This window comes from Pituophis catenifer, unplaced genomic scaffold, assembly GCF_029215685.1.
Source record: "Pituophis catenifer annectens isolate HBS135680 unplaced genomic scaffold, rPitCat1.0.hap2 SCAF_3, whole genome shotgun sequence".
NCBI lineage: Eukaryota > Metazoa > Chordata > Lepidosauria > Squamata > Colubridae > Pituophis > Pituophis catenifer.
The window spans coordinates 48910770-48923081 of NW_027256883.1; the positions used below are offsets into that span (position 1 = coordinate 48910770).

A 12312-nucleotide genomic window follows, 5' to 3' on the forward strand; every position below is an offset into this window, starting at 1 on the left:
AAATTTATATCTAGGTTCATGTTTACTTCTTTTGTCTAACTTTGTTTTTATGGTAAACCAAAACTATTCAGACATATAAATAAACATTTGCATACACTTTGTAATATTGCTTTTAAATTTCTTCTAGGAGCTGTCCAAAATCACTATGCCAGTAATTTTTAATGAGCCCCTGAGTTTCCTACAGCGACTGACAGAATACATGGAGCATACATACTTAATTCATAAAGCCAGCTTGCTTTCTGACCCAGTTGAAAGAATGAAGGTACTTCTGTCTCAAGAGTTGGGAAATAATTGGGTTGTTTATTTCTAGAAAATCTTATGAATTTAAGTGAAGGCTATTTGAAGAAATAAAATATAATGAGATCTTTACAGTGATATTATAAAAGTGAAGCTACTGAATATCCAACCTGCAATTTAACTTTAAGCAGGTTTGTTTAACTTCTTAAAAACTAATGGTGATAATTTAATCACTCTTTTTAATATTTTAAATGTTTTTCACTACCTTTTTCATATGAGAAGAGAACCAGAATGTGTCTGTCTATATAGCCATTAGAAGCTGAGCATGAGTCAAATGAGACTGATTTGACTTAATGAGAATTAATGCTTCAAAAGCTGCTGATTAAGTAAGATTTTTCTAGTGAAAGTCAAAAGAAATAACATATAAAATTGTTTTTTCAACAGTGTGTAGCTGCTTTTGCTGTCTCAGCTGTAGCCTCTCAGTGGGAACGTACAGGAAAGCCATTCAATCCATTACTTGGAGAGACATATGAACTTGTTAGGTAATAAATGCACTATCAAACCGTTCCAGGTATTCTTTCTTGGGCATGAAATGGAAAGACAAAATTAGTCCCCTGTGGTTTATGCAGTATTAAAAGTATTGACTCCCTACTTAATAACTGCATTAGTTAAAGTCTTCATTTGAGAATTATCTTTCATGTCTTTTCTGTGTAGTTCAGTAATGTTGGTATATTAAGAAAACATAGCTTGCCCTCAAATATTCCAGTAATAATTAAAAAATTTATTTTTGTGTAATAAAATTTGATATGGAAATGTTTGTGTTTTACCCCATTTTGTAGCTAAGTATTTCTAATTATCACTTTATTTTACTGCATAGAGAGGATCTTGGATTCAGACTCATCTCGGAACAAGTTAGTCATCACCCACCAATTAGTGCTTTTTATGCTGAAGGAGTGAATAATGACTTCATATTTCATGGTTCCATTTATCCTAAACTCAAGTTTTGGGGAAAGAGTGTTGAAGCAGAACCAAAGGGAATAATAACTCTAAAGCTTCTTGAGTAAGTTGGTCAATATTAATCTTGAACTAGATTAGAAATTGCAAGCAATACAGACATAGAATGAATGGAATTTAATCCATTGTGTGAACACAAATAATAGTAAAGTATATGTGACTGTTTTATTAAAATCACTTTTTATGTGACTTATAGTAAATTTACCTAATAATTTATATTTGACAAGCAGGAAACTACATAGAGTAATGTTCTTAGCTTGAAAATAATTGAACTATTCTGAAATTGCCATGTTTTTAGGAATTCATATTATTATATTAAGAAAACCAGCGTGCCTACTGTCCCTGTCCTACTGTCCCCATTTATTTGTATTAATTTCTCTTGTTCATGTCCATGTTCATATTCATACCTGCTATCTTGTACATGTTTGACAAAATAAATAAATAAATAAATAAATAAATAATAAATAAATAAATAAATAAATAAATAAATAAATAAATAAATAAATAAATAAATAAATAAATCAACCAACCAACCAACCAACCAACCAACCAACCAACCAGCCAGCCAACCTTCTTCTATCAGTAGATCTTTTTTTCCTGGGTTATCTGTGCTATGGGAAACATAAAGCAAACATTTGTGTGTGATTGATAGTATCACATTTGCTGTTATATTGCTAATGGAAAAGAATAAATTAATATCTTGATTTGTGTACTTTTTAAGATTGTATGGTCATTTTAAAAGCCTTGTATGAATCTTAATTGGTTTTATTATTTTCCTTTTCAGACACAATGAGGCATATACATGGACGAATCCTACATGCTGTGTACATAATATTATTGTGGGCAAACTTTGGATTGAGCAATATGGAAATGTGGAAATAACCAATCACAAGTAAGTTGGAAATTTACTCTTTGGTTTGCTTAAATTTGCTTCACATTAAACATTAATAGAACAACTACTTTAATTGCAAGGCAACAATAAATAACAAGTAAAGGTCACTGTAAAGAAATAGTAGCCACTAGATGATTAGAAAACCAATATCCATGCTGAACATGAGAGTAGGGGGTCTTTTTTCTTTATTTTTTAAAGTCCTATTAGTAGTACACTAAAAGGTTTCATATTTCTTTCATAGAACTGGTGAAAAATGCATGCTAAACTTCAAGCCCTGTGGCCTTTTTGGAAAAGAACTACACAAAGTTGAAGGCCATATTCAAGATAAAAGGTAAATAAAACCATGTATTACTAAAATATGTGGGGAGAAATAAATATTTCAGTAGTGTACATTGTTTGATAATGTGGTTCAAATACAGTATTGAGAACATTCTGTAGCTTCTGCTTTGTGTAACTTTGGTACAAAATAGGAACCTAGCTAATCCAAAACACTCTAATGTTTCTAAAATTAATTGTTTTGGTGGGGTTTGACAGCAAAAAGAAACTTTGTGCACTCTACGGAAAATGGACTGAGTGTTTGTACAGTGTCGATCTTACTACATTTGAAGCTTACAAAAAGAATGACAAGAAAAACACAGAAGAGAAGAAAAACAATAAACAGGTATTAATACTAAAAAATAGAATAGAAATAGTAATTTCTCTTTAAATATTGAAATAATAAGTATTCTATTCAGAACTATCTGTTGGAAGATATGCATGATTTTGAAAATTATTTCATAAACTCCATACTTTCTCAAAAAGGTCCAAATATGTTAAAAGTTTTCTTTTCTGGGATTCCGATGACTGTCACAAACTATAGGCCCATGATGGCGAACAAATGGCACGTGTGCCACAGGTGGCATGCGTAGCCATATCAGTGGACATGTAAGCTCAGCTCCGGCACGCATGCGCATGCCGGCCAGCTGATTTTCGGGCCTTCTGGGCCCACCAGAAGTAGGGAAACAGGCTGTTTCCTGCCTCCAGAGGACCTCGGGGAGATGGTGGGGAAGGCCCATTTTTCTCTCTCCCCAGTCTCCAGAGCTTTTCTATGAGTCTGGGGAGGGCGAAAACAGCCTTCCCCACCCCCCACCCCCGGAGGCCCTCTGGAGGCCAGAAACTGCCTGTTTACCAACTTCGGGTGGGACTGAAAGGCCCGTTTTTTGCTGTCCCTAGCCTCCAGAGCCTTTCTAGGAGTCTGGGGAGGGCGAAAACAGCCTTCCTCACTCCACCCGCAGGCCCTCCGGAGGCCGAAAACAATCAATTTGCCAACTTCCGGTCCCACCAGACAATGCTAGTTTCTTCAGCTAGGAAACTGAGCTGAGCACCAATCCTTAGAATCGGACACAACTAGACACAGGAAACCTTTACATTTTTATACAGTTGTATATAGAGCTGCATTATGTTTACAGAGCTGCACTAAAATGTTATTTCTGGGTGTAATGTGCTGGTTTTCACACTACATTGTAGACAGGCAATTCAGATGAGCCGGATGAGATGCCCTTGCCAGAATGTGAAAGTATATGTGTGATCCCTGGAAGTGTGTTGTTGTGGAAAATAGCTCCAAGGCCTTCAAACTCGACACAGGTGAGAGGAGCCTTGAATTCAGTGGTATACATCCTTTTCAACCTTGGTCAATTTCTATGTTTAATATAATTTATATAGCAAGCTGACTAGGGAATTTTGGAAGATAAAGTCCAAACAACTTAAGTTGCCATGGTTGAGAAACAATGGTCTACATTTTTGTCAGTCTTGCTGTCAGAAATTACACAGTGAAGAAAGTGTGTTTGGGGGGGGGGGAATGAACGCTTTACCTAAACATAATTAGTTTATTTAAGGGGTGCAGTGGATACTTTCTTTAGAGGCTGCAAATACATTAACAACTAATATTTCTTTATAAATGGAACATTCTACAGCCATTTATTTTATTTTTAGATGTACAACTTTACTACTTTTGCTATGATGTTGAATGAATTGGATCAGGAAATGGAAAGTGTTATTCCTAAAACTGACTGCAGGCTAAGGCCAGATGTAAGAGCTATGGAAAATGGTGAAATAGGTAACTCAATAGTCTGGGTTTAAAGTTTCTTGACATAAGAATGTTGAAATATTTAAGTCTATTGTGGCAATCATGTTTTACAGAACAACTTGTTGATACATACGTTAGTGAATAAAAAAGTAGTGCAATAAGATTGTGCTTTGGAACACAAGGCTCTTCTTTTCAAAACAGCCACATCTTTTTGAATTCACACAGCTGTTCCCAGCTGTTTCCAATACATGCATTTGACAGAGGAAGCTGGAAGCAACTTCTGAAGTAACTGCATAAACCTGGAAAGATACAACTGCTTTGTTTTTTTAAAAAAAATGCTTATTACAAATTCCTGCAAAGAATTTGCAATAGCCCTATGTCTAGTTTAGGAAATACCTGAAACCTTGTTTAAGAATATTTGCATTGGATCACTCCAGGCCAGAATCAATAAGGCAGCTTGTTTGTCTGTTTTTATTCTATATAAATGATAGTGTTGCCTGTCTTGGGGAAATTTAGCTCAGTATTTCTCAAACTTTGCAATTTTAAGATGAGTTCAACTTTTGAGGCAATATGCTAAGTTTGAGAAACATTGCTCTAGCTTGCCTTTCTCATGAAAACAGAAAAACAGTTTTTTTTTTTAAAAAAAAGGGATTGCTTGATTTTATTGTAACAATGCTGTTAAAGTTATTGTTTTTATATAAATAAATATGCATATTGTACAAAATATTGTAAATGTATAAAGGAAAAGGTTTAATCTTGAAAAGAGAAGAGGAGAAGTACATACCAAATATTGTAAATTAGCCAACTCATTTATTTGGAGCATGGAAGATAAAAGGGTTAATTTATTGTTGAATAATCAGCTACTTAATAAAGTTTGTGAAAATACACAGAAATCTTATATAAATTATACTAATGAAAAAATATTTATAAATTATCATTATTACTAAATTTATACATTACTACCACTCAAGTATTATTTTAATAGATTATAATTTGATACATCCTGTTCCCTCCCCCCTCCTTCTTTTTTAAAAAACTTTTGGTAGATGTAGCCAGTGAAGAAAAGAAAAGGCTTGAAGAAAAACAAAGAGCTGCTCGTAAAAACAGGTCTAAATCAGAGGAAGACTGGAACACAAGGTTAGTAAACAGAAAATTATGTTCATGATAAGATAATGGACAAAATTGCTTTGAACTTAACCCCTTGCCTAAATTTGCTTAATATTACCATTTTTTAACATTACCATTGAGAGATTTATTGCTTGAGAGGTGCTGTGCTCTTGGAATTATTGTTCTAAAAAGTGGCAATACTCACTTTCTTGTGGTATCTTAAACATTGTACAACAATAACTGGTCAATGTTATGTTCCTTTGATTCAGAGCTTCTTGATGAAACTCTTGCTTCATATAAAGCTTTCAAAAGGTTTGGAGTTGGCATTACCTTCTCATTTTTCAGGGGGAAAAAAATGATTTTTGGTTAGCAGTACACAATCACTTATTAGTGAAATTACTCAAGAACTTATGAAAATATTGGAAAACTAAATTTATTGGAACTCAGGTTAATGGATTTCAGATTCAGTGGAGAAAAGTTTGAATTTCATTGCCATTTAACAGAAAATCACTCTTACTTAATTGTGAAGTCCATTAAATAAGATTGAGTTCGGACAGTTGGTGTGATTATGTAATTGTACACAATCATACAAATTAAAATTTGGATTTTAATTTATATTTGATTTGTGGTTATGGGGGTAACAAGACTATCTGCTTACATAATGTACTGCTTAAAATAACAAATTTGGCTACCACTTTAAGAGCTGTCTGTTGGGAAACTTATCTTATTCTGCATTCAGTCCATGATGTATTTGGAAGGGGCACTTCTGAATCTCTGTATCACACTTTATATTTAAACATTATATTTAAGCATCTGTACTCCAATTCGGTAGTCCAAATTGAGCAACCACAGTTAGGATCAGCAGTCCTATTGTTAAATGAAACAATCACTAAGTGGGATATTAAGTGACCAGACCATGCTTTCCTTTCCCCCATTACCCTGCCCTTTGAATACTCACCCCAGCAATACTGGTTTGAAATTTACAAGATTATTTAGTTTCATACTTTTGGCTTTGGCTTTTGTATGCCTCCTAACCACTCCCTGCACTGGGATAATTAGCAAGAAGAGAATTAACGTTTGCATTAGCATTCATTGGAAAGGAAGAGATTACAAGCAGACAAACAATACACATAGAAAGGAATGTGGTAGAGTCGGCAGGCACTAGCACGCTATACAAACCATCCAGTGCATTCCCTATTGTGTGCCTGCTTACTCTCTTGTAATACCTTCCTCTCCAGTCCCTCCACCGCAAGGAGAGGTAGAAAAGCAACAGATCAATCACAGTGACTGTAATGGTGATCACTTGACTGAGGATGCAGCAAGGGACATAAATGTGACCATTGGTCATAAAATTGTTTTTTCATCACTGTTGCAACTTCAAGCAGTTGCTGAATGAGGTAATCTTTAAGCAAGGATTATCTATATTTTTCACAATATTGACAGTTTACGATTTCTTTTAAAAATTCATAATTATGCAATTACCATTTGCTCATGCCTTTGCTCTAATATTGCTGCTTTGGATAAAGTAGATTATAAAATATTTCAATCAGGTTGCATTTTTATTCAGATCAGGTTTAGGGTTACCAGATTGATAGCTCTTAGTGTTTCCTGTGTGCAATAGGGAATAGAAAGAGTTGCAAAACAGTATCTGAATCTTCTCCAAAAATCTAGGAGGATCACATAATGTTTAAAATCAGAAACTTAAATCTCTTTCTGCAGAGATGTTACAAGGATAAAGTCATAGAGTGATCTTGTAAACCCCCATATGTGAAATATATTGATCCATATAAAATAAGAAAAAATAGTATATTTAAAGGGAACCAAAGAACCAAATTCATCTTTTTTTCAAATACTTTCTTATGCTCCATTTTTGAAGCGGCTTCAATTTGGACTTGGAAGTGATATTGTTTTTCCTTCAATCCTTTCAGCAGCCTTTTAACTGCTTTTAGACAGTGCTGATGAATCAGGATAATCCTGGCCAGGATTAATAGTTTTAACTGCAAAACAACTGAAAGTAACATCATATGGCAAAGATGCTTTTTTTTAAGCATTTCAGTGCCATGCTTAGCATTCAACATTTCTTTTGGAATTAGATTCCTTCCTTTGCCTTTATAGTGGAAGATGCTCTTAGGTTTTTACTTTGATGAAGAGAAGCATTCATCACGATTTTCAAAAATGTGGCCTTTGTGCTACTCTTAGTAGTGCATGATATAATTCAGGCTTGGACACAAGTTTATCGTAATTACAATGAATCAGGGGGCGATTAAAACAATGATTCGTTGTTGATTTCCACAAAAACATGACTACTTGATTGTGCTGTGGGTTTCTCATGTCATCTCCAGCAAAGGGCCAAGCATTCTAAAGAAAGTGGGCTGGAAGACGGCAATCAAGATTCATGCCCTCATGTGCAAACAAATTTAATGGCCATATCATTTTAAGGTTTCCAAAAGCCCTCCTTATTCCAGTGCACACTTACTCTTTAATATGTATATTCATACAAACTTTACTTCTTTGCATTAAATAAACTCCAAACTTTAGAGCCACCGGGTATGAATTAGGTGGCCATATAAATATATTTAATAAGTAAATAAATGCATGTTATTCATTATTCTGAAGTGTATTGTGACTTCTAAAAGGTGTTTTTTAGGGTATTTCTTAATTCTTCATAATGCTGCAGAGCATATCTATTATACAGAGATATTGGAAATAGCCTGGAATATTAGTCCTTTCTTTCAGTCCGTAATATGCTGGGTATGTTACATGCAGTGCTGCTGCTTGGAGCAAATGGTCTTTGGCTTGCAAATGGAAAATATGCTTGCTGAAGCAGCACGTTACAACCACCACAGTGGTTGTCGACATTGGTGCTTCAGTTCCCCTGGCACCAAGAAGTGTATAGGCACATTGATCCTGAAAATTTAAATAGGCTTATCAGGAAATAAGGTAGGAATCTAAATTTCTCTTTCAGGAGCCTCAGGGGAGGATTTGAATAGTTGCTGGATGCATAGCTTTTTATTTTCTAGTATATGAGGTAGACTAATTTATAAATTAGCAATTTATTATAAACACTCTTGAATATTTTTCTTTGGCCTCTGTATGTTTTTCTATTTATTTCCATGTCAGAACATAATTTCAATTTATTAGCTTTATGTGCCGTTCTGACTTTGCCTTCATATTTTAAAAAAAGTTGCTATATTAAAAAAAAGTTGGCATGAATTTCTCGACAGGCTGTACTCTTAGCTATTTATTAATACTTTCTTAAATTCAGTGTATTATGTTTTGCTTTTTCTAAAAGTCAGTCAGTGGCCCAGACTCTTGTAATATTATTTTTGTTACTACGCTGACATGTTTGGATTTGCATTGAAGATTTAAAATTATTTGCAATGCCTAAAAATAACAAGTGATGCCATAAGTATGAATAAAGTTCCTTTTATCAAATTCATTTGTTTCCCATTCCGCTGAGATGATTGTGAATATTTTTCTTTGCTGATGGACTAGTCCTTCTACTATTTCTTCCGAGGATTATCTTCGTTGTCCTATCAGGTTCTCTATTTAATAATGGATGCATTTTTTATTGAAACCAGATTCTGTTCTCACAATGTGAGAAGAAACTCACTTCTTTGGTTTCCACTGAATCACTAGCTTAAAATTCACTAGTTGGTCCCGTATCTGCCACAATTCAATGGGGACCAAAGTAAGAGATAGGCTTTTTCAGGCCGCTTCCAAAACTCTCTTCCAGCCTCAGAGCTGACCATTTTTCTGGCCCTACCAGCTCTTTGGATAAGTGTGTGGATAAGAAGGAAAAGTAAAACCAGCACTCCCAAGGGAAAGTTTCTTCCACAACAGACTTTTTGCCAAAATATCCTCCTTCCTGTGCTTCCTACCAGTTGATAAAATACAAGTAGTCCTCATTTAGTGATTTCCATTGGTTCCTACCACTCAGTTATTAAGCAAAGCGGTGATCAAGTGAACATGTGACTGAGATACTCTGCAAAGATTGTTTCATTTAGATCAGGGGTGAAATGCTCCCGGTTCGGACCGGATCACCTGATCCGGTAGCAATGGCGGCAGGTGGTTTGGAGAGCCGGTAGCAAAAACCCCGGTGCCCCCCCCCAACGCTCAGCTGAGCCGCATGATCATCAGAGGCTTTTTTTTTTTACTTTTAAAAGCATTTTTTCTACAACCTCTTCCGATGAAAAAATGCTTTTAAAAGTAAAAAAAAGCCTTTGATGATCGAACGGCTCAGCTGGGATCATCAGAGGCTTTTCAAAACATTTTTTAAAAAGCCTCTCTGATGATCCCAGCTGAGTTGCCTGATCAGCAGAGGCTTTTCAAAGCATTAGAAAAAATGCTTTGAAAAGTTTTTTTTTTTTTTTAAAGTTGGCCACGCCCACCCAGTCCCATTACCCACCACCACCAAGCCACGCCCACAGAACCGGTAGTAACAAATTTTACACTTCACCCCTGATTTAGATTAAATTCTCTGGTACAGTGTCCTCTGCCTATTTTTTGTTTGTTTGTTTATTATTTCCTCAGGCAGAGAGATTGCTTAAACAAACTAACCCAAAGGTGCTTTTTTTCAAGAGGCAACTGGACTTTGTTTTTTCAGCCATTCCAAGAAGGCTCCACACCCATTTGCACTACTCGGGTGACCCTGCGGACACAGATAAACACTCCAAGTGGCCTCAATGACTCGCTAAAAGAATGCAAATGACCAGCTGTCTGCAAGGAATATAAATCCTCCCCACCATCCAGTCAGAGCTGAAGAAGCTTCTTGAATGAGAAGCCAAACATCTTCAAAGAAAAACAAGTCCAGTTGCCACTTGAAAAAAGCACCTTTGGGACAACCATGACCTGGATGGTTGAGAATCTCCATAGACATTAAACAAGCTATCTTTTCCTGAGCTACTTTTCTTCGCAGTCCAGGCTTCCCACAACAGCACTAACCCAAAGTTAACAAGCTCAGCTCTGTGAACTGAATTAGTTCATTAGAAGCCTCTGGCCACTGCTGTGCCTGAAATTGACACCGAAAACTTTTGTTGTAAATGCCTGCTTTGGTTGGAAAATTGATTTTTTTATTACAGTTTATTACTGTTGTATTTCCAATCACTTATCCAAGGCAGTTACTAAATGAGGACTAGCCTAAGGGCTTTTTATCTTTACCACAGTACATTGTTAATTCATTTGCACATTTTCATTCAAAGTAAATGTCACTCAGCTTTCCTTTGTATTTTCCCTTTTGTTTCAACAGATAATTATTTACTGAATTTTCCATTTATTCAGGGCCTATGGCAGTTTAAATTTTCTCATAAATAAGAATATACACCAGTTTCCTTTCCTTAAACAGTTTCTCTCTTTCAGGTGGTTTCATCAAGGTCCTAATCCTCACACTGGCGGACATGACTGGATTTATTCTGGGAACTACTGGGAAAGAAACTACTTCAACTTGCCGGATATTTATTAAAATGCATTGGAAATTCTGAGGCTAACATAAGTCTTAAATCAGTTTTCAGTGTTTTTTTTTATGCCTATATTCTTAGAAAAAAATTAAAATCTTGAAAGGTTGCAATTGAATACGGTTCTGGTGGTCCTGCAACAACGTAGCTCAAGGCTATTGTAGGGAGCGTTGGGTTTTTTGGCATTCTCCCTAGAATGCGAGATGTATTTGCACATAATCACTGGTGCTGTACTTTGGAGAGACAGGGAGATTGCTACTCATATTTGTGAACTAAAGATCAGTTAAAAATGCCTTTGAGTTTTGACTTTCTCTTTGGTGAATAATAATTATAGTAGTATATAATGAAAAACATGGCATTTCTTCTCAACCCAGTAACAAATGATCATCCGTGACTTATAATACTCTATGACTTAAAGCATGAGAAGAGCATGACACTTTTGGGGAAGAATTAGTCAACTTCCTGAAGACAGCATTCCATTAATTAATAAAATACAGGATCATAGATAATTCATTTGTAACTTTATTTTTTACTCTCTGCATCAAGCTACTACTACTTAATTAAAATTGGATTAATGCATAAAATCACTTAGCAATCTTCTCCTATTTAGTGCAGTGTTTTGAATTTTCTCTTTCAAGTTTTATTAACATGCTATCTTTAAGGAATTAAGAGCCATTAAATCTTTACAAATTTAATTTGAACTAAAATAAAACAAAACAAAACCCTGCAGCGCACTAATATATGATATGGGACTAGTGGTTGTCCGAATATTGTGGGACTTCAGCCCTGGTAGCATGTTGAGCGGTCAAGAATGATGGGAGCTGTGGTTCGACCCTGGAAAGGCCACAGAGTCTTTATTCACACACAAAGTGTTCTGCACTACATGAGATTAAGTTGGGACATTACAAAGAAGAGAGATGTTCCTGGGTCTATGCTGTCATAGCAAACCCTAGAAGGAAGTGTGTACATTTCAAAAGCAGTTGAGAGACTACTGTACAGAGCAAATTTACCCCTATGTTTGGGGTGCTTTAACTTTTATGAAATTATATATTTGTACAATGTGGAGTAGAGAATTTTCAGAGAGATTGCTGCTCTTGTATAATTTAACTGTGGTTTGGAAATAGTGTTAACTGAATATTTTATTGCTAATAAATAAAGGCTTTCGCTGTCCGGTGAGAGGTGCTGTTTGATTCTTTGCTCTCAGTAGATTACAAACAATTTTTTTGTTGTTGTTTTTTGTTTCTTGGCCCAGTGTTGGAAGGATGGCATTGAGAGTGGCTCAGGAGCCTGCAAGGGTGTTCTGGTTCCATCTGGGGTCCCGCCCCCCCTCATTCTCATTCTTGAAACGCTGTTTTCTATTTTGCTACTCCAAAGTACGCAGATATCTCTCTCTCGTCTTACTCATACATTATAAAGACAAGGCTTCAAAATTCCACAAATCTAATAAATGATATAATATATTTCTGCTGAAGGTGTCTGAAGTAAAAGTTTCCACATTTTTACTAGCAATCATTTTTAAATTTTCAGTTTGTACAGGAAATCAA

General features: G+C 35.4%; 1 protein-coding gene across 3 annotated transcripts in view; it reads left to right on the plus strand.

Annotated features, from left to right (window-relative positions):
* OSBPL1A (oxysterol binding protein like 1A) overlaps positions 1–11944 on the plus strand; it is a 56859-nt gene extending 44915 nt beyond the window's left edge. For all 3 annotated transcript variants that reach the window (XM_070940580.1, XM_070940581.1, XM_070940582.1), the window contains 10 exons: positions 128–262; positions 682–779; positions 1115–1297; positions 2036–2143; positions 2385–2474; positions 2678–2804; positions 3650–3766; positions 4115–4238; positions 5255–5345; positions 10674–11944. In XM_070940580.1, the coding sequence (XP_070796681.1) occupies positions 128–262; positions 682–779; positions 1115–1297; positions 2036–2143; positions 2385–2474; positions 2678–2804; positions 3650–3766; positions 4115–4238; positions 5255–5345; positions 10674–10776 (1176 nt within the window). In that variant the 3' untranslated portion in view covers positions 10777–11944. The remainder of the gene's footprint in view (positions 1–127; positions 263–681; positions 780–1114; positions 1298–2035; positions 2144–2384; positions 2475–2677; positions 2805–3649; positions 3767–4114; positions 4239–5254; positions 5346–10673) is intronic.
* The last annotated feature ends 368 nt before the right edge of the window (positions 11945–12312 follow it).